The sequence below is a fragment of the Leptidea sinapis genome, chromosome 22, assembly GCF_905404315.1.
Source record: "Leptidea sinapis chromosome 22, ilLepSina1.1, whole genome shotgun sequence".
Classification (NCBI taxonomy): domain Eukaryota; kingdom Metazoa; phylum Arthropoda; class Insecta; order Lepidoptera; family Pieridae; genus Leptidea; species Leptidea sinapis.
Genome location: NC_066286.1, coordinates 12,149,700 through 12,172,280, shown reverse-complemented (window position 1 = coordinate 12,172,280; position 22,581 = coordinate 12,149,700). Strand labels below are relative to the sequence as shown.

General features: G+C 34.1%; 1 protein-coding gene across 6 annotated transcripts in view; it reads left to right on the top strand.

Annotated features, from left to right (window-relative positions):
- The window catches only part of LOC126970782 (AT-rich interactive domain-containing protein 2), a 45,437-nt gene that overhangs the window by 20,799 nt on the left and 2,057 nt on the right, over nucleotides 1-22,581 (top strand). For 2 of the 6 annotated variants that reach the window (XM_050816858.1, XM_050816859.1), the window contains exons 20-37: nucleotides 326-381; nucleotides 839-1,381; nucleotides 1,645-1,734; nucleotides 2,402-2,440; nucleotides 3,446-3,547; nucleotides 4,590-4,649; nucleotides 5,797-5,878; nucleotides 7,849-7,923; nucleotides 8,075-8,172; nucleotides 8,534-8,623; nucleotides 9,732-9,833; nucleotides 10,908-11,282; nucleotides 12,938-13,042; nucleotides 13,806-13,909; nucleotides 14,816-14,978; nucleotides 16,994-17,140; nucleotides 19,132-19,167; nucleotides 22,181-22,272. In XM_050816858.1, coding sequence (XP_050672815.1) covers nucleotides 326-381; nucleotides 839-1,381; nucleotides 1,645-1,734; nucleotides 2,402-2,440; nucleotides 3,446-3,547; nucleotides 4,590-4,649; nucleotides 5,797-5,878; nucleotides 7,849-7,923; nucleotides 8,075-8,172; nucleotides 8,534-8,623; nucleotides 9,732-9,833; nucleotides 10,908-11,282; nucleotides 12,938-13,042; nucleotides 13,806-13,909; nucleotides 14,816-14,978; nucleotides 16,994-17,140; nucleotides 19,132-19,167; nucleotides 22,181-22,272 — 2,359 coding nt within the window. The remainder of the gene's footprint in view (nucleotides 1-325; nucleotides 382-838; nucleotides 1,382-1,644; nucleotides 1,735-2,401; nucleotides 2,441-3,445; nucleotides 3,548-4,589; nucleotides 4,650-5,796; nucleotides 5,879-7,848; nucleotides 7,924-8,074; nucleotides 8,173-8,533; nucleotides 8,624-9,731; nucleotides 9,834-10,907; nucleotides 11,283-12,937; nucleotides 13,043-13,805; nucleotides 13,910-14,815; nucleotides 14,979-16,993; nucleotides 17,141-19,131; nucleotides 19,168-22,180; nucleotides 22,273-22,581) is intronic. The other 4 variants (XM_050816863.1, XM_050816864.1, XM_050816861.1 and 1 more) reach the window with 4 other exon arrangements.

The window sequence follows — 22,581 nt, the reverse complement described above, 5'->3', positions numbered from 1 at the left end:
AATAAATGATAAAGAAAAAATAAAATATACTGAAGTGTACAGGAACAATTATAGGAACGGATCGCAATTTTTGGCAGCAGTCATCTATCTGTCATCGAGTAATCTAAATCTTCCATATGAATAATAATACGATCTATCCGTTAGACACACTTTAGACAAGCTTTGACTCCTGTTTTTATATGAGCAATGTCAAAAGATTGTCGAATGCTATTCAACAGAAAGACACTGATTTGTAATAGAGCTTTTTTAAAACAAGTTGTCAACACGTTTAACTTTTTTGTAATAATACAGTGATAGTTTTCTGATACATTATTCTTTATTTCAGTGCCAAAAGAGGAGCCAGTACACATTCAAATTGATGAACAGGCGCAGCTGACTATTGTAAGTACCACTTGTTCATGATCGTGTTTCTAGAAATACTTAAGTAAGTTGTACGCATTCATTGCCTACATACACTCTTTGATTCGCAGACTTCATTAGTAATAACTAAATATTGCTATATAAATAAATAGGGCAAAAATTAATAACTTCATTTTAATAATGTTATTATTATGTTATTAATATGTATTTGTAATTTAAATAATTGTATGTCGAGTTAGCCCGAAAATGGGGTATACGATGTAAGATTATATAAGTTATTAATGTGTAAATTTACCATAAGGCAACACATTGTGTACAACGTGGGCTTATACTAAATAAATAAATAATATAACAACAATACCAGTATACTATCGAAATGTAATATACATTTAATAATATACATATAAGAAATATAATGGGTGGAAAGTGAAAAACCTTACCGGCGCTATCAGTGTTTTTACTAATCTATTTATTACAGAAGAGTGCACAGAACAAAATGCTTGCTGATTTACTTGAGAAAAAATCAAACCCGCCGGTGCAAGTTGTGCAAATGGCAACCCCGACAATACAGATAACTGAAACTGGCCAAATTGTCACTGTCAAATCTGACAACCCCGTTCTACAGATTAATGCGGACAACGCGACGTCGAATTCAGCGCCATATTACCAAATAAGGAACGAACAAGGACAAGTGATACAGATTAAAAGTGAATCGGGACAGATTATTCAACTAAAAAGCGACCAGTTGCAAGGTTTTGTGCAGTATAAGAATGATCAAGGACATATCGTACAGACTAAGAACGAACAACAGGTTATACAGCAACCACAGAGTATACAAGCACAGAGTACACAGGCCCATAATGTACAACCGTTCATTGTTCAGCCGCAGAACACTCAATCACAGATTCAAAGCGTAATACAGAGTACAAAGAAAGAGAGAGAACATAGAGACACGGTGGCCGTAGACCATTCGTATACCGAACCCCCAAATAAGAAGTCAAAAGTAGAAGACAAATCTGAGGTAAGTCTTAAGTAATAGTGGTAATACTTTATTTAAAAAGTCCTTTTTTTTAATAATTATTTTGTGATTGAAATATAATCTTTGTGAAATAAAAAAAATCAGCCACTTTTTCAGGTTTGAAACACCTAAAACACGCACGCTTACGAAATACCGCACTTTAAACGTGTTTTGTTCAAAAAACTAGGCATTCTCAACGATTTGACTCGTGTTTCGTAAGGTATCACCTTTTTCCACATTCAATTGAATTATAAATTATTTTTCAGAATGGTTCACCTCAAGAAAGTGTATCGAAAACGGCCGCTAACTTATATGCAGCGCTGGCGGCGTCGGCTCTTGAAGATGAGGACGATTTGGTAAAATTGTGCACATTATAAATTATATAGACTTATAATTACTTTAGCTATGACGCAAAGGATAATGTTGATACATACATTGATGAAATTCATCTTATGTCTCAAGATGAGGATGGCAATTGTAGTGCCCATCAGAATTTTTGGATTTTTCAAGAATCCTGAGCGGCACTACATTCTAACGAGCAGGGCGTATCAATTACCATCATCTGAACGTCCTCTTCGTCTCGTCCCTTATTGTCATAAAAAAGGGTACCGTTATACAAACTTGTAAGTAAAATTTTGCCTATTTGGGTAAATGTAGGATCTTTACAATACTTTATTTACAAAAATTGATATTGTATTTGAGAGGTGGTTGTATATAAAAATAAAATATTGTAAGTGAATCAAGATTGATTTTTCTTCTTTCTATTTAACGATAATACTAAGAAGCGTAAAAAAATTCCCAAACCCTGTGCCACTATAAAAAGTATACAATGTAGTTTTTGACTTAATATTTAATACCATTTTATACCCAATCTCAATCTCAAGGCAACATTGCACTTTATTTAAGATAAGTATTTTTAAGATGTGGTGCAGTTAAGTTTTGTGGACTTCTGTTTGAGTGCAATAAATTTATTATTTTTTATTATAATATGAATCATTTTCATGTCTGCTCATTGGAATGAAGAGCTCGCGAGGTGTCATAGTATCGGGAGGAGCGTCTAAGGTTCATATTCAAATAGTTTACTATACATATTATATTATATCACTTGGCTCTTTTTTAGTTATTAGTTGTCTCCTTGTGTAACTCAAGAATGACTTTATCGATGATAATTATGTAGCACGAACATCCGGGATGAAAACACATATGATTATATACTTGTGTTATAAGACGGTAAGACCACAAAATGTAGAGAACATAGAAATACAAAGTGGCATAATTTATTTTAAGTACTAGCTTCTAATGCACACTGATATGTAATTTTTTGACTAATTCATTCATTCATAACATTCCTTAATGCGTAGATATATAATCCTAATGCTTAATTTTCAGTAGCTTATAATAATAGTTAATTTTGAGTTGTGACATTAGTCTTAAAAAAAATTATTAGGGCTGGTTGTTGAAAAGAGTTGATTAACGTCACGTTTTAGTCACAGCTCGTATAATTCCGTAGATAACATACTCGTTGTCTAGTTATCTAATTATATGAAGGCGTAACATAAATTTTGCACGTTCAATACATTTGGTTAAAAAGTTAAAAAGGCGGTAGATCCGATGAGTGAAGAGAATATGTTCAGGCATGACTTAAAAGTGGCTATATTTCAGGCATAAAAGTGACAGAATATGTAAATTGCAACTAAAGTAGAGTAATCTAACTATATTTTTACTATATTAAGTTTATTTATATATTTACCGTTTATAAAAAATAGTCACCTTGGATACTTCTGGGTGATCTAAAGTGATTTTATTTATTAAACTTATATTATTATTATTTACCAAATGAGTAATTATTACTATTAGACATTTAAAACAATAGACATGTTGTTTAAAAAATGGAGTTATGCCACTATGGTTCTCGTGGCTGCATATTTAACTGCGGCTGTTATCAGTATATCTTTAAAAATAGTTTCAAAGCGAATTCTTAAAAAAGATAATATTAACATAAGTAAATTATGTGCACAAAAAGTGTATTGTCAATGTTTAAATAATCGATAGCTATTATTGATGTAGTTACCGCCGCCCAAACAAGAGAGTATGGAGGTGATACAGCAGCCGGTGATGATGCCGGGAGCTGACAACGCGCCTGTCATCATACAGGAGCCCATACTGCAGGTGATATTATTTATATACTTATACAAACATACATACGATCACGGAGACAGGTGACAGGAGAGTGACTACGGATCACGTTTTGTCACCGTCCTGACATAATCGTCTGATATCTTTCGTTTTCATCAAATATTTCATACAATATGCTCTCTTATTCACAACACATTCATCCAAGTTTGCCCTAATTTGTGCAGCCTATCTACTTTTGTTGTATATGCATACATTATATCATAATTTTATACGTCTAGATAGACTGTAAAAGGAGTGTAAATGTCCTAAAAATTGAGGTTGACAGTTAACCTATATGTTCAGCAATGCTGCGTGCATTAAACACAAATAACATACAAACCGCGAGTTTAAGACGTAGCTTGTCACGCACACTAAAGTAATAAACCTGGCCTGTTTCATCGTTTGTCTAGCAGCAAGAGGCGCTAGCTAGACGTATAAATTATCTAAGCTAGAAACATATAAATTGTCGTATCTAATATAAAAAAATATGACTTTATATATGAAAACGTATATTTTGTGGCCCATGGCATTTACCTAATAAGTAGGGCCGGAGTAATGTATTGGTCATAAATTTTAAGTTTAATGTGGTTACTTCTATTAATTATTCCCTTAAAGGACAAATACTCTTTGTATAATATTATGTTCATATTTTGTTTAATTTCTTGATGATTGCTTGTTTGACGAATATTATAGTTCTTGTCATTATATTCTGTTCTGTTTCCGTTTAGTAATTTCATCACTATTGTTGTATGTTTATATTTAAAAATGTTTTTTTTTTTCATAAATTTTTACTTTTAGCTTTAGTATCACTTTAGACACATTTTTATTCAAATAAAAAAATCTTATAACTGTATTTACAATACAATGATTACATTACATTAAAATTATCTTTACAGGGAAATGTACTAAGAATACTGGCAGCATTTCCACGATGGATAGCTAGGCTGATCCGTTGACCGAAATAGCTGCCAGCACTTGGGTTTTTAGTAGCGATATTATTCTAAAAAACAATTAAATTATTCTTATTAATCAACAGGTCCAACAACCAGCAATTCAAGTGCAACAGTCGGCTCTAGTACAAGGATCTACATTACAAGTAATTTATTAACTTTAATTTTTTACTTAAGAAACTTATTCAAATGTTCAATCGAGTGCTTTTAAAAAGTATTTATTATGTTGACCTATTTGTCTACACTTCTAGATGCAGACAGTCTGCTTACAACATGCTAAGAAGTTGAAGGTTGAACCAAAGTTACGCAAAACCATAGATTTACAATATACTAGCGAGAGAGAAGAATATCCTTTTTTTTATGGAAAATGAGGACAAATGAGCGTACGGGTCACCTGGTGTTAAGTGATCACCGCCGCCCACATTCTCTTGCATCACCTTAGGAATCACGGGAGCGATGCTGGCCTTTTATGAAGGTGTACGCGCTTTTTTTGAAGGTACCCTTATGTCGTAATTTCCCGGAAACACCGCACAAGGAAGTTCATTCTACAGCTTTGTAGTACGCGGAAGAAAGTTCCTTGAAAACCCCACTGTGGAGGACCGCCACACATCCAGATGATGGGGATGATAACCTAATTTGTGGCGTGTCGTACGAAGGTGGAACCCGGTGGTAGGAATATCTGTAACGGAACACAGCAAGATAGAATAAGGAAAGAGACTATTGTTACTGTAACTGTAATTTTGATTGACAAGTTGTTAACAGGCAGCCACGCTTGGAATGGGCTCCTAGTGTTTTGAATGTTATTAAACTAGCTTATACAATACAGTCACTGACAAAACAAAATTGATCTCGCATTATCGTGCTGTCATGTCGCTTATACGCTTATATATTCTAAGTCTATGGGTGAAATCCTGAAAGAAAATACTTAACAACCTATCTATGGACAGAAATAAAAAAAAATCGTTTTATTAGTATTCTGTACCCCAAGGGGTTTCCCTTTTCACCAGATGGTTCGTCTGTCCTTCTGCCCTCCGTTTGTATCTCATAAACTGCAGACAGTTTTAAATTTTGATAGAGTGTGATGTAGTATTGCCGCATAAATAATAAAAACCAAAATGGCTGACATGCAAATTAGAAGAGCGCTTCTTTTACTATAGTATTTTAAATGTACGTTACTTGTACGATTTTGTACGGAACCATTCGTGTGCGGGTCCGACTGGCACTTGACCAGCTTTTCTTTTTAGTATTATGATACAGACATGATTTTTAAATAATATCACTAAATGTATATAGATGCAGCAGCCGATGTTACAAGTGCAGCCAATGGACGTACAGAATATTATCGCTTCGCAAGCCGGCCAGTTAATTCTACAGGGTGAGTGAAACTTATATTGAAGTTCGATATATTGATATTCGAGCTAATAGTAGTTGACTTGAGAAGGCCTGGAAGCAGGGGCGTGCATTGGTTTTCTTGCAAGGTAGGCACTGTGGGTCTAACTAGTCATAGCAGAGCTTTGGAATATGCAAAGATTGCTTACCGTAGGTATCTATTATCTAGCGGAAGGAAAAATATTATGAGTGGGTGTTCATTAGATGTTTGGTTGTGCTTATTATAAAATAACTGAACCAAATTAAACTTTAACACTTATGCTATATTTATTTCGATTTATATCGAGGTAGGCACTGCTTCTTATACTAATTTCCTATAAGATATAAACATAAACGGCATAAATGGCAAAATATAAACCGTTTATACCTGATCAAGCAAACTCTAATCTCGGATTTAACTCCCCACTGAATAGGCTGTTGCGTCAATACAACACTATAATTTCAAACAAGCGACCTGTAGATGTTTTTTGAGATACAGTAGCACAATTTAAGAGAAACCTGACACTGATTAGTAAAATGTAATGACCTAATTTATAATAAAAAACGCATTGACAAAATATATTGTACATATATTTTGTCAATGCGTTTTTTATTATTTTATTTATTTTATTGAAGTGACTGTATTGTAGCTTGTAATGATTTGTGGAATTAATTTATCTTTTTATATTGTTTTGACATGTTAGGGTTATAGGACTTCAATTTACTTTTATATAATAAATAACTAAATTGTTTGTATGTTTATGTGCATGAAGTGTTCACCTGTAATTGCAGGAACACGATTTTTGAAATTTATGTTACAATCTTATCAATTGTCTTGTGTATTCTGTGTTGGTGGACCTTGAATAAATAAATAAAAAAAGATATGCACGCCCCTGCCTGGAAGGTAAGAAAATAACGATTGTTCTCCACGAAGAGTTTTTCAGGATTTTACATGTATATATCGTATATATCGGGAGGTCTGAGAATCGGCTAACATCTGTTTTTCATACCAAAAATTTTCATTATTGAATTTTTATTACTTTATACGGCAATACAACTTCTACTGGCTCAGCTAATAATATTATAAAGATAAAGTATCTAATTAGTTTTTTTTATTGCATTTTTATGTAACAAATTACCTGAAAACCATATAATCGATTTTGATGCTTTCGTTCTTTTGGTTCGCACCGAAGCTTGTATAATTACTGGGCTAATGAAACTCGACATTAAGATGTCAGGCATAAGTGTCTCAAAGTGACGAGCGCAATTGAGATGCCGCTCACGATTTTGGATTCAATCAAGAATCCTGAGGCTCACTGCAATGTAACAGGAGGGTAGGACTTGCCATCAGGTGAACCGTACAGGTCACACACACTATCACAATAACGGAAGAATAATATAGCATTGGTGTACGCGTTTTTAGGTACCTATGTCGAAATTTACTATTTTTTTTATTTTATTTATTTATTCGATGATGAATCGAAACACTACGCAACGAAGTATATAATATATCTTGATTTTTAATATTCCTATGGCGTTATGGTCAATCGACGTCTTAAATGAATTTGTAATATGTTTGGAATGAGGTTATGTAAATCATTAGCAAGCTTGGTAGAAGCCCCTCAATAAGTAATAATAGAGGGGCTTCTTATTATAGAAAAGGTACCGCAAAATTCTGTTATGATATGAGATCAAGCCGAGCTGCTGCTATGTTTATGTTACAAATTGTGTTTCAATTTAAGCTGATGTCAAACAGACAGCGAACCGAAATCGTGGCGAAGCATTTCATTTTGTTATGTATAGTATCGTTTGAATCTAGTCACATAGAAAAGCGAAGGCAAACTGAATATAGTTTGACGTCTCCGCTTCGGTTAGCATTCTCCATGCTTTCAGTGCGGTTTGCATTTATGTTTGACCATACCTTTAAAGGAGTTAAAACTTCAAAAATAATTAATTGAACGTTTCCATTGTTTACAGAGAAGACAGTTGTGTCGCAAGCCCAGTATGTTCAACAACCGATGCAAATTATTGCTGCGCCAAGTAACTCCCAGGGTGTGTATGCCATTTTACCCTTAGCTCGTCTAGTCGAGTCGTATATATTTTTAACAATCATTTGTATATCGATTTGGGAATTTCTTTTCGTTTTAAGACTATTTTCCAATTATTTCTTTCAGTGGAAATTATTGAATGAGATTGGTTTCAGGTTTAAGTTATATCACTCAGAATATACCAGGAAACATGATGCAGAAGACCATCATCATTGTTCAAGGGCCCACGGGTGGTGGACCACTCACATTGACTGTAAGTTAATTTATACATTTCTATATATTGTGTCATATACTGCAATGGACCTAAATGTATATAAACTGGATAAAAAAAAACAAAAATTAAGTAGTATTATATTAATCAATATATAATATAAATACAAAATGAATATATTAAGTCTTGTAACTTACTTTCTACTTATCAATTACTTTGATTGATTGTAATTGTAAAATTTCGATATCAATATACATATTCTAGTATTATTCCCCATGTGTTTTCTTTTTATAATGAACAGTTTTCGTTGCTGCGGATTAATCTAATACTGTATGATAATGTTATAAATTTTCGATCCTAATGAAATGCTAGAGATATTTCTAACTAATGTTTGTCGCAAAAGGTGAACAACCCAGGAGGTTTGGACGAGGCCACATTAAACAGTGTTATCGCCCAGGCCACCGAGGCACTTACGCAACAGCAAATAATTCAGGTTAAAAAACCAGACATTAAGTACTCTCTTGGGTTCTTTTGTTTCTTTTGCCTTCGTAACTAACACATTTTCATCACGTTCTACTAATGTAAGTTAGAGTACGCTTTGGAGCACTTTTGGTTGCATAATGAACATATTTATGTTGTACTAAAATATCTAATCACCAATTTTTCATTCAAGACTTTTTGACGCTTTATTCATTTCTTTTGTCTTTTGGTTATCAACAATATCTTAGTTCAATCATATCTATAATGTAGTGTAAATATTTAAAGCATAATGTATAAATAATAGGTACATCTGATCTAATTTTTTGTCTCAAATCAATTCTTGAAACTTCACTATACCGTTCTGTCTGCAATTCAGCAGTTGGTACGTACTTGTGTTATAAACACAGTTGGTTCTATTCATACAAAAGACATTCTTCTGCTGTTATCGTTAAACTTTTATTTATCATTGTCTTAAATGAGTCAGTTTATTATTTTGATGCATTTTTATTGCCGTAATAATTTTAACTTAATAATTGTTAACATGCTTGGTAATATGAATGTACCTAATACACTTCTACTAATTAACAACATATTTGGTACAGAGTTTTAAGTCTTACATCTTTTTCTATAAACGTAGTAGGTATTGCAGTTAGGGGTTCCAAAACTGCGTCTTCCGGTACGTGGGAACCACGTAGAAGAACCACATTGGAAGACATTACTGCCCCAAAGGCCAGCTGTCTGTCGAGCTATATTATATATACAACATAGGTATACAATCATCTATGCTATGTTGGTGATTTTTTTTCTCGTACGAATTCTTTCTTTCTTCATTTCTGATTCGATCTCGCAGGGAAGCTTCAAGAATAGCCCTCTCCATTGCCCTCTGAGCGACTATGAGCTTCCTCATCAGGCCCAAAGTTTGCGACCACGTATGCGTTCCGCATGTCATCACACACACTAGTTAAATACATCGTTTTCAGACACTGTGTTACAGTATTTTTGTAAGTTAAGAAATAATAACTTAAAAAAATACTTTAATGATCTCACTCCCTATGTACGTATTAAAAATCTGACTTTTTTACAATGCAAATAATAGGTTAAACAGATAATATGTGATACAGAATTCTGGTGTGATACAATCGGCACAAAGGGTGATAGTCAGTCAGCCGACACTGGTCAGCACTTCACAATCCATCGCCGTCGTCAAAACGGCACTAGCCCAGGTTCCATGCACACTATTATAAGCTTCAGTAGTTTGTGCTTGAACTTTCGTTATGTTGTGTGTGATTAGATTCAGTTTTGTTTGTATCGCTTGTAGAGTATTTTAGATATCGATGTTTTCTTTTAAATTATAATTACACTAAAGTAGGTTTTAAATTGATAAGTAAGATATTGTACGAATTAATGTGTTTTTGTAACATTTCGTTTCAATCTAAATAAGCATTTATTTGTCAATAATTGGTGCATGTTTTAATAATGATATATGGTGCTGGTTTCTTCTAGTATATTTTAATTTAGTTTATATTAAGTATGCTATCATCCGTACTGTAGATTCTGGTTATGTGTGAATCGCATGGCTAAAAGTTTGTTGGCTGAGTAGGAAGGCTATGAGAAACATCAGTTTTGGACTTCAAATTCTGAATTTATTTTAAAACTGTATTCTAGTAGTTAAAGTCAAAGTTATAGTATGCATTTTATATGTGTAGAAGTAGTTATTATATAAATAATTGAATATAAGGAAATTAGATTGGCGTTGTATAGGATAACGACGTCGCTTTATTTTTGAGTGTATTGCGCCGTTTCTTCCCTTTCAGGACGCTTTTTCATTCCGAAGAGGTGGGAGTAATTTAATAACTGACCAAAAAGTATTCTCGAGGAATTAATTTGAAAAAAAAAAAATTACTTATTATTTTTAATTTTTTGTCTTCTACCATGTCTACCAGGCTCCCTAGTTCCTTGAAGATGTTTCTCCTGTCATCTGCCCTCTAATTTCAGCATTATCATTACTAAACCTTAGAAAGCAGATTGTGCTTTAGATAATTTTGGGTAACCTTGAGAAGTACACAATTCCTTGGGTGCTGCAAATAAAAATAAAAATATTCTTATGTATTATGTATATTTATAAATATACATGAATTATTAGTTCCGTAAAGTACTCTATTGGTTTCAAATATTAAATTTACAAGCTACTTGCAATTTCTAAGTATTTATTCATAGTATGCTAGATATATCTTGCATGTTTTATAAAGTGTAAAATTTTCTTATTCTTACATTTACATTTAATGTTTAATTTTCAGAACGCTCCCCAAATAACTCCTAGCCAGCAACCAATGATAACCACACAACCTCAGCCACATAAAGCACAAATTATGAATCAACCACAAACACAACAGATTGTGGTCACTCAGAAACAACCGCCGGCGCTCGTGAGCACTTCGTCTACAAACCAAATGGTTGGCAACCAACATATAATTCAAAGCAACCAGCAGCTAATGCAGGGCAACCAGCAGATTATAGCAGTCTCTAGTAATCAACAGATAATAATGAACTCGTCTTTAAAGTCGGGTGTGCACAGGATTGTGCAACAGACACAGAGGAACCAGGTCGCTACGGTCTCCACCAGCAGTTCAATGCCAACTTTGGTTGATAGTAAAACGCCGCACACAACAGCGGTAAGTTTTCTGTTGATATTTTTTTTTCTATTTAACTTGTTTAATCGTGGTGTTAGTAACGTTTCGAGTACAATTTTGAACAATAGTTTTAGACAGTATATTTTATTTTTAAGGAGGACGAACAGCCCTAAATTTAACAAAATAATAATAAATTTGAATCTATAAGAACAATTACAGGTCATCGCTAGTAGAGATAAGTAATTATTAGAGGTATATAACAACTCAAGTTTATAGCAAATAGTTAAGAAAAATCTAGGAACTAGTACTAAAAATAAGTATTCGAGTAAAGTGCAAAATTAATTAAAATAATTTTTCGAAGAATTTAATATCTAGTGCTTGTCTTACTTGCTCAGTAGCTAGTGTGAAAAATATCTTGGTTGTAATCATTCGCTGTTTTATTGAGAGTATTAATCGTTCGCCATTTATTGAAAGTCTCACTGACTAAATAATCCAGTAAACATACTTTATATCACAATACTCGTGGCACTGAAAGTATCAAATCAAATCAAAATCAGTTTATTCACGTAGGTCACGGAAATGACACTTATGAATGTCAAAAAAAAATTTTTCTTATTGAATCTACCGCTACTCCGTAAAGGGTTGAGCTAATGAGAAGAAGTAGCAAGAAACTCATTGCCACTCTTTTATATCAAGATTTACATTTACATCGTTTTACAAATCATTTCAATTACAATATAATATGTAAAATGATGCAATAAACACACTCAAACGTCAAATAGTCAATGTCTTACACGAGTAAGGCAAAAAAGTAAATGTAAATTAATACAAAAGTTATTGAGGACAGTAGCTGCATCATCCACATACACCATAAATAAAATAAAGGTATTCTGTGAGCATTTTATAAGCAGTATACAAAATACTCAATTGAATAACATTAAATTAAATTTAAAGTAAAAAAAATCATTAATAGCAGCTGCAGTATTTCAGTTACAAATACTTCAAATATGCATGAGAAAATAGTGGGGATTATCATTTACTATAAGGTTGCTCGCGGGCTCGTTTGCCTTCCTAATACATAGATTTTTTTATTTAAAATCTATTAAAAGATTGATAATACGTTGGATGAGGGCAGCGCAGGACCCATCGTCCTTGAAATCTTTGGCTTTTGCCTTTGTCCAGCAGTGGACGTCTTCCGGCTGATGATGATGATGATTATGAAAATATTAATATAGAATATTATACGATGAGACACTTTAATATAAAGATATCAGCTTTTTACTGAAATTAATTTTGTTTACGGCACATTTGTCAAAAACCAAATTTAATGTTTTTGCCGAATACATATTTTGAGAAGACTACTGGGAGCCAATATTTTAAGGTGTAGCTAAGGCCACGTATAATTTTAGAAAATAGATATTAATTTCACTCAAAAAGTGGAATACCTTAAATTCTGAACGAAATACAATGCAATGGTATAATCGCTACATTAACACACTTATGCGGGCGTAACTAAAGTCGGCGTAAATAAAAAAATGTAGTTTGAAAGTCCTTTAAGGCTACAGGCAGATACAGGGATTTAAAGCTTTGAGTACATAAGTAAAAAATAAGATTATTTCTTATAAAATATTTTTATACGTTTTCCTCAACATGTAATTAAAAAAAATATGAACAAAGGAATGAATTATTAATTTTAGAAAACACAACCGCCAATTATCAGACAAGTGATCCGACAACCGGTGATGGTTGGCAACACCAAAATAGGCGAAAAGGAGACAATTGTCTCACAAACAATTACCGAAGTAAGTGGGAAATGCGGCTTGAGATCTGTATATGAAATATTGCCTGCTTGAAAAAATTGCATGTATAAGGCTTTTATATGGGATGTTGCTATCAATTATGATCTGAGTGATAAAAGATTATACGAAATGAAACACAAGATAAAATATTGGATCGGATGCATATTATTTTTTTATAATCATTTTACATAAACGGTAATGGGAGAGAATATGCATGTTATTACTTTTATTTAATTGTTTTAATTGTTGGAGTAAAGTGAATAATATACTTTACGTCAATTTTAAATATATTATTAAATGCACTTATTTTTTTTAAATCTTACTAACGGCGCAGTAAAGCTAAATTATATGTATATTTATTAATAAAAAAAATAATAATGTCCAATATATTGATAGTGTTTTTTATCAGGGTTGATAAAAAAAAAAACGTAGAGTCGAAGCACCTAATAAAATGTCCTAAAACTTAGTATAATATGATCGCGTCTTCCTAAGACTGAAAGATTGAATTTATCATTGTAAATTAACATCACATTTTCTATCTAAGAATCTGGGTGTTATTTGCATTTTGGAAATTCAATGGCACCATTTTAACTTATATTTATTAATATTAAATAAAAATGAAAGATGAGATAAAGATACAATGGCTATTAAGTTTCGTAAAACCTGAGAACTTTTAAACTACATGCATATTTCCATACTATAGAAAAAGAAACCTACTAAGCCGTATCTTGTATATGGTTATGTTTTATAAATCTAAATTTTCCAGCAAAAGCCGTCCCCGAGGCTCCCGGGCACTCCACCGCCGTTGGCACCTGCCACTCCAGCTCAAGAGGAAACGCCCTGGATATGTCATTGGAAGGGATGTGGAAAGTACGTACCGTCATGCCTAAACAAAACTTATATACAAATTGCTTTGACACGTCCAGTGAGATGCTAATTTGCCCAGGAAGCCGGCTAGATTATGGACACCACAACGGCGCCTATTTCTGCTGTGAAGCAGTAATGTGTAAGCATTACTGTGTTTCGGTCTGAAGGGCGCCGTAGCAAGTGATATTATTTGTCAAATGAGGCTTAACATCTAATTCGAGTTTCTTGCTACTTTTTCTCATTAGCATATTATCATAAGGGTTGGCCCTTTATGAAGTAGCGGTAGATTCAATAAGAAAAAATGTTTTTTTTTGACATTCATAAGTGTTATTTCCTGTCATGAATAAATTGATTTTGATTTGAATTGATTTACTGTGATGAGCGCAATTGTAGTGCCGCTCAGAATTTTTGGATTTTTCAAGAATCCTGAGCGGCACTGCATTGTAACTGGCAGGGTATATCAATTACCATGAGCTGAACGTCCTGCTCGTCTCGTCCCTTAAGTTTCATAAAAAAAAACAAGCAACCAATTTCCTCGACCAGGAAGGAACATAATTGTTATTAATGTATGACTATCATGACTGCTCTACGTTTAAAATGGAAACGGGCTGGACATATACAAAGATAAGAAAGATGGTCCAAAGTAGTAACGAACTGGTACCCTATAAATAGGAAACGAAATCGAGGCAGGCCTAATAAGAGGTGGAGCGATGACATTATAGAAACAGCAGGAAAGATGTGGAGATTATGTCGAAAATAATAACTAATTATACTAACAAAATTGGTACTTTTTATTTAAAAGAGTGAAATACTAACACAAACTAACAAATACAATTTATAAGTTAATATCTAAATGTACAGATGTAAGGAAATAGAGCTATAAATAAATAAAATAAATGATGAGTGCAGAACGTTCTCGAACGCGTCGGGCGTGTTCAGCCACGCGGCGCGCTGTCACTGCCCGGGCGCGGCGGGAGGCGAGGCGCCGTGTCTGTGGACGGACTGTGACCGCGTGCCACGCAAGACGTTCGCGCTGCTCAACCATCTCAACGACAAACACTGCACGCCGCAAGTGAGTGTGACATGTTGTGTAATAAGGGGTATTAAAACACGAATGTGGGTTGGTAATAATAGTATCACAGGAGTGTTTTAATACCTGATTATCAACAGTTGCGTACAAGACTTTATCTACACCCAGAATATGAATCCTCTAAAAGATTCTGAAACAGTTAGCTTACTGCTAACATTAAAACGGCCAGCCCTAGTAGTAACCTAATATCATCCCTTACTAATTATATACAAATAAACTAAGTATTAATGAGAGAATTATTATTTTAGTAGTAATTTACATTTTGTATAGGGCAATTATTAAAATTCACTTGAATATTATGTTATTTTGCAGTGTTTAAAATATCCGGCAGTGTGCTGTCAAAATTTGAATCGCTCATTTTTTCCAGAAAAATGGCGGGGTTTCGAATAACCTACCTTTTTTTTTTACGGCGCGCCATGTTCTGGTAGTGTGAAACGCGCGTAAACGAAAATATTCTTTTTTTGAAATTCATACAGATACCACGCATCAAGCAAGATTCTGAAACAGTGAGCTTACTGCTAACAATAAAAAAGCCAGTCCTAGTAACCACAATATCATCCAAAGGAGTGTTATTATAAAATTGGATGATAAAATGTTGTACTGAATTACAACATCGTTTGGATGATGTAATGGTTATAAGGACATTGGGTGTTTTAATGTTGCCAATAAGCTGTTTTAGAATCTTAAATAGAGGATTTAAAGCATGGGTGTATATAAAACTTATTTAATAGTCACAATATAACCTAAGGTCTAGCTACAGCTGAATGGCCCCGATCACATTGTAATGCGCCTGTTTCACCAATACCTACTGCACTGAACTTAATAAATTCAATATTACGTACATTGACGTACAATAAACTACTAGTGTCTGATGCAACGCGTTCAGTGGTACTTCGAACGCGCTTTGAATACAACGCCACGCAATGACATAGTGTTCAATGCAAAACTATCCAAATGACAGCATATCCAAACTTAAACAGGATATAGTGTTGTATTTCAGGTAAATGCCGTTTGACGTTTATAATCATTTTTTTAAAGAATTACATTTCAATTGCTAAAACAAGAATATTGAATGCCCATGTCGCACGTACTCCCGTAACAATTGGGAATTGTACTCTCGAAATAGTTGACCAGTAGGTCTACGTTGGACAAATAATCCAGTTGGGCAGGTCCAATTTCGGGAAAGAGATCACTCGTCGAATTTAACTCGGATGGGCAGCGTAGGGGACGCTCGGTAAAATCTTCTCGTCCAAAATACCAGTGTCTGAAAACGATGGTTTTCAACCAGCAGTGTGCGTTGCCAGTGATGACTTACGCTACGCAGACGTGGTCGTTAACTATGGGACTTATGAGGAAGCTCATTGTCGCTGAGAGGGCAATGGAGAGGGCTATGCTCGGGGTTTCTCTACGAGACGGAATCAGAAATGAGGAGATCCGTAGGAGAACCAAAGACACCGATTGATGATGTTTGCGACTAAACTGGCAGTGGGCAGGGCACATAGCTCGACGGACAGATGGCCGTTGGGGCAGTAAGATCGAATGGCGACCGCGTACCGGAAGACGTAATGTTGGTAGGCCCCCCACAAGATGGACCGACCATCTGGTCAAGATCATCGGAATAGGTTGGACGAGGGCAGCGCACTACCGATCGTCATGGCGATCTTGGGGGAGGCGTTTGTTCAGCAGTAAACGTCTTCCGGCTGAAATGATGATGATGTTTAAACAAAATGCTCTTTCATCATGTTCGCGTCCGTCGAGCGCGTGACATAGTGTTACTCATAGACTTACATTACTGCCACGAAAAAGGTGTTTATTTTAATAAATGTTTTAATGTTATCTGTATATGTTAAAGTATACACATATATTACGCCTCTCGGATATTTGTTGACAAACTTTTAATAGGCGATTAATAGTCTAATTGTCTAAGCAGACAATAACGACGCTAAGGAAGCGTTAACTTTTGCTTCAATATAATAATAATATCATTAATGTTTCAGGCATTAAAGGCGATTTTCAACTCTCGTCGACATGTTTCTACTGAGCCAGATGCCAGCAAACCTGCGTCTGTAGCGTACCCGCCAAATGCGGCGTTGGCGGCCCTTAACAAGCACGCCAACGAAACATTCAATCCGAGGGAGTTGATGGTGAGACCCTTATTAATTATAATATATCAGTTACGTGAAGCTAAAATTTAGATCTCTTTACAAGAATATTTTTATTAGGTACTGGTACGGGAGAGTGTAAGCTTTGGCATAGTAAAAGTTGACATAGAGAATTAGTGTAAATAAAACAATGTAAATTGGCTTTTAACAATGTCAAACATGAGTCCGAATGTCGGCCTTATTTCAACACGCTGACGGATATCAATGAGAAATTCTGATTCAGCTCCGATCTTATGTTAACTACTGACAAATCTACATATTATATACTAGGAAAAAATATTCCATTTGTACATATTGTTGTGTCACTCGACATTTGTCGACATTTCAGCCGACACATTATCACTACCATTTGTCCGTTTGGGAAAATAAGGGTCCATAAAAAAATTCAGTAATTAAAATATTAAAGATTTTGGTGAATAAAAAATGTCATCAACGTTACTTCTTAAAAACACATGACCACCAGTTACAAGAAATACTTAAGCAAATTGAATTAATCTCTCCCTGTCCATATCTATCTGAAATCTGACTAGATTAAAAAAAATAAAAATACGTGACTGCGTACCGAAAACTTTTTTATTTTTTTCAAACAATTATCATATATCTTGTTATATATTCGAAATATTTAATAATCACTAGGTGGAACTTTTCATTGTATGACAACTTTGCAATGTGAAATCGCCTGATGTTATTAGAATTCGTTTGCAATGTTTTGTTGAGAAACAAAAGTTACTCGAAACAATAAAATCGCTTCATGTGATGTGAGTACATGGGGAGTAATTTCCAAGATGGCTTCATACCGTTTCCATGTGTAAAAAAATTATCTTTACGTCAATAGTTAAAAACTAAATGATTAATTTTATAAGAACGTAACATTAACGAATTTTACGTAAATCGAACCCAGTAATTTTAAAAAATTTAACGTATATGATTTCAATTTAGATATCGATTGTGTAGGTCTTAAGCAGTAAATGTTACTATGAAACTTGATAAAATAAATAAAATCATTGTTTTTATATACTTTAGTATATTTAAGTAGTATTTCGGATTTGTATGTTTTAATAGTTCTAGACTTACCCATACTGACCGATCTACATGGGCGACCCTGTATTACATACAGTTTTTTTATATCAATTTGGAGAGACTTGGCAGGAGATACATACAACATTTTTTAACATACACTACAATCACTGTAATACAAACGCAAGACCGTATTGATAGAAGAAAAAGTATAAGATTGATCCATGGTGTTTTATTATAGAATTCATATTTGTAACGACATGTAATAAGCCTGAATACTGATACGAACCTATTCGGTACACAACATTTATTATTTATCACGGTAGATTAGAAAAACTTTCACAAAACATATTTCTGACAACTAATTATGTATTAGACTATTATGATATTAGCACACGAGAGCTTTGTCGCTTCAAGCGATTTGTGTCCACTCCACACCTGTAGCAAAGAATATGTTATAATACAAGCACAGAAGTCTGAAGAACAAAACTCGCGCGTGCGTCACTGTTCGCTCGTGAGTCCCTAGGCCAGACTGGCCTACTCTGTAGTGGCCGCCGCACGTACTTACGATTTCGATACGTACATGGGGAGTGAGACAGGCCTGCCTGTAGGGACTATTTAAGTAAAATATATATCTCTTCAGTTTTATTCAGTGTTACATCTAAAATAAACAAAAAAATGGCACTTTTTGATAATATGAGTCATATTTAGCAGCAGTGATAATTAAATTTTTGTGTTCAATCTGCGAATTAATGTAATTTAATTGAGATTATAATCCATTTAGTTGTGAATGCTAGAGAGAGATGTCATAATTTAAGTTACAAATACAACAGTGGGTGACCATTTTGGATATGGTATCCTAAATATAAAATAACTTAAATTTAACAAGATGGTGTGTTCTGTTATTGAATATGTGACGTAAAGACGCCCTAAAATGTTGGTTTGTGTGCGTGCAGCATAAGGCTGATGGCACACGTGGCGTCGATGCTCGGGTGAGGATATGCTTTTATTATCATGTTAAGGGCTTCGATAAATTTCATTCACTGTTAATTTAATTATGTAAAATATTTGGAATCCATCAAATTATTTTATTCAATGATCGAATATTTGAACCACACCTTCCAAAAGATATGTCTTATTCCTAATAAGAAAGAGATGCAATGAACTCAGCGGCTGTTTTAAAGATAAATTTAAAATATATTTAGTTTTCCTATAAATGAAATAGTAAAGTGTTGTATATTATTAATAGTACACCTAACGACACTCTTGTTATTCCTCAGGGGTTTTAGGTGAGCTTGTTCGGTGGTGATCACCTAGCACCAAATAATTGACGAGCTGGCTTACCCTGATATTTATAAAATGTTTTTCTAAAATTTAATCTGTAATTCACAAACAAATGATCTGAGTAAAGCAACAAAAAATACAATTTTTTAATGTTAAATCGAACTTTGAATAGTTTATAGAAGCCCTCAAACATATTTAGTTTTATTGTGTGTCCGTTATGTGGATGTGTTTTACAACTTTTGCTTTGCGTTTCTGATAGACTAAGCATAAATTAATTACAAACATGTGTTAAATTATAAATTCGTTTTGATTATAGTTTATTTTTGAAGTGCATGCATATTTTTTGTAAAAAAAAATAAAATTGAAATTAAAAAATGCTAAGTTGCGGTAATACCTACTTGGTCAACCTAATAGCTTCTGATCTACTTGGTCGAAGTATAGTCGGCTTGTCTTTAATAAAAACAAAACTGTGAATCAGCGCGATCTAAGTACCTCTAAAAACCTTTTTAAAATATATTGACTTTAAATTTACATGTATTTACATTCTTTTGAATTGGTAACTATAAAGTTAAACCAATTCCATTTCACGTTGGTGCAAAAAATGTTCAGATAGTAGCTTAATTTGTTACTTCGGAACAAATTCAAAACGACGATTTTTTTTTATTACTGCGATTAGATCGATGTTTTTTTCAACGCTGTCATAGTCTATCTAGACGTATCAATGATCTAAGTTTGCTTTTATTGCATGCAGTGATTGCTTTAGGACGATTTTACATTAACGATTACGTTAACATTTACATTAACTAAGTACCTTTCAATGTCTTATTCTAAATTGTTAAAATCTTGAATTATAATGTTAAAATAAAAAGCTCTTACATCCATTCCTTCGCGCCTGATCTTATTTTGGTGTTGATAGTGAGCATGATCGTCAATGATCATTGTACAACAAAGTGATTTACAAACTTTGTCCACCTTTTTCATATTTTTTACAAATTTATACTGAATTAAAACATAACTAAAACGTGTTATCGTAAATGTAATCCTTTCACTTTCACCTTCGCACGACACGCCACAAGTTACGATATCATCCCCACCATCTGGATGTGTGGCGGTCCTCCACAGTGCGGTTTTCAAGGAGCTTTCTTCCTCGTACCACGAAGCTGTGGAATGAGCTTCCTTGTGCGGTGTTTCCGGGACGATACGACATGGGTACCTTCAAGAAAAGCGCGTACACCTTCCTTAAAGGCCGGCAACGCTCTTGTGATTCCTCTGGTGTTGCAGGAGAGTGTGGGCGGCGGTGATCACTTAACACCAGGTGACCCGTACGCTCGTTTGTCCTCCTATTCCATAAAAAAAAAAAAATGCAATCCTAGGGAAGGGAAAAGGTTAAAAGGTACCCCCCAGAAATGATGGGATAACTGAGTAACGTGGGACTGAGTGGTTCAAGAAAAACACGAATGAAAAAATATAAATACTAGAATGCGTTATTTTGTTTTTAAAATGTTATGTTTGTTTTTAAGTATTGTTAGTAACCTAAGTTAGTTAAGATCTGAATGAAGGCTATATTATTATTTATCGTAAATAGTTATATTAAATTGAACCACCAAGATCGCGGTGGTCACAGCAATGACGCCACGAGATATTGAAATCAGCCTGAAATAATCTAGGTCACTGTGCCTGTGGACCAACGCCGTAATTGGTAGATAGTGCAAGCCAACTAGGGGGCTACTTAAATGAGGAATAAATTCAATGGTTTATTTATGATATATTTGGTCAACATTTCTTAGCCCCTTTTATGTCGTGGTGTTTAGTCACCTTGTTTGTTAGTGAGTTTGTGATATTTTTGCATGTTTTTTTTAACACAACTTATACAATTACTAATTAAGCATGTTGTTATAATAATTATATTTCTAATGAACAAATAAAATTTGAAAAACAAAATTTTATGAACGATGCGGGATTCGAACCCACGACCTCCCGCGTTCCGTGCCGGTGCTCTAACCAACTGTGCTAACCGTTCGAGTACCGCTTCGTTACAAAATTCTGTTTGCTTTGTTTAACTCTCGGGTTGTAGCTTTATCTACGGAGGTCGTGGGTTCGAAGCCCGCATCGTTCATAAAATTTGGTTTTTATAATTTTATTTGTGTATTAATCCTAGAAGTGAGGGTTATCACCTTAAAAAACATAACATATTATGCGTGTAATCAGCAACCTTTTTTTATGATTTTGAAATTTGCCAGTACATAAAAATCTCTATGGCTCATAAATATTTTTGCGTTGCATTAAATAAGAAATATAAATAAGCAGTCTAATAACTGTATTCAACGTTTCTTGTATTTGATAGACTATTCATCTCTATTGCTTGATTGCATTGTCGATATGATGTCATTTACATCTACAGCGACATTGACAATCATTGTAGCTTGGCAGAAATTTTTGCTCACTTGTTTAAAAAAAAGACATGGGGTCAATTAAATAATAACGCGTACACCAATCTAAAGGGCTGGCAACGCTCCTGTACTTCCTCTTGTGTTGCAAGAGTTTAAACGGCGATGATCACGTACAATAAGGTGACCTGTACGCTTTTTATCTTGCTCTTTCATAAAAAATAGCTAAAACGGCTAAACTTAATCTAATAGGCAATACTTCAAAGTGAATGTTCTGTTGATTTATTTAGATATTTTTAACGACACACATGTATATTTGTCTGTATGTTGACAGGATGAAAACGAAGGACCTGTGACGAAAAGCATTCGATTGACAGCGGCATTGATACTGAGGAATATTGTCATATATTCAAATACAGGCAGAAGGTAACAGTTTACTATTAAACTTTTTTGAACCATATATTTAATCGAATAGTGTATTGGTTTTAAGTAAAAGTTTAAATTATATACAGTAGTAACGTTAATCAGACCACCCATTTTACCAGTGGGTGGTTTGTTTGCCCAGGATGCCGGTACGTTTCGGTCAATATTTGTATTTCGGTTCGAAGGGCGTCACAGCTAGAAATTTTAGTAGATCTTATGTCCCAAGGGGACGAACACAATGTGGATCCCGCTCAGACATTTGGGCTATCCGATTGTGAGTGATAGGCAGGGCGTATCACTTCACTTAACATG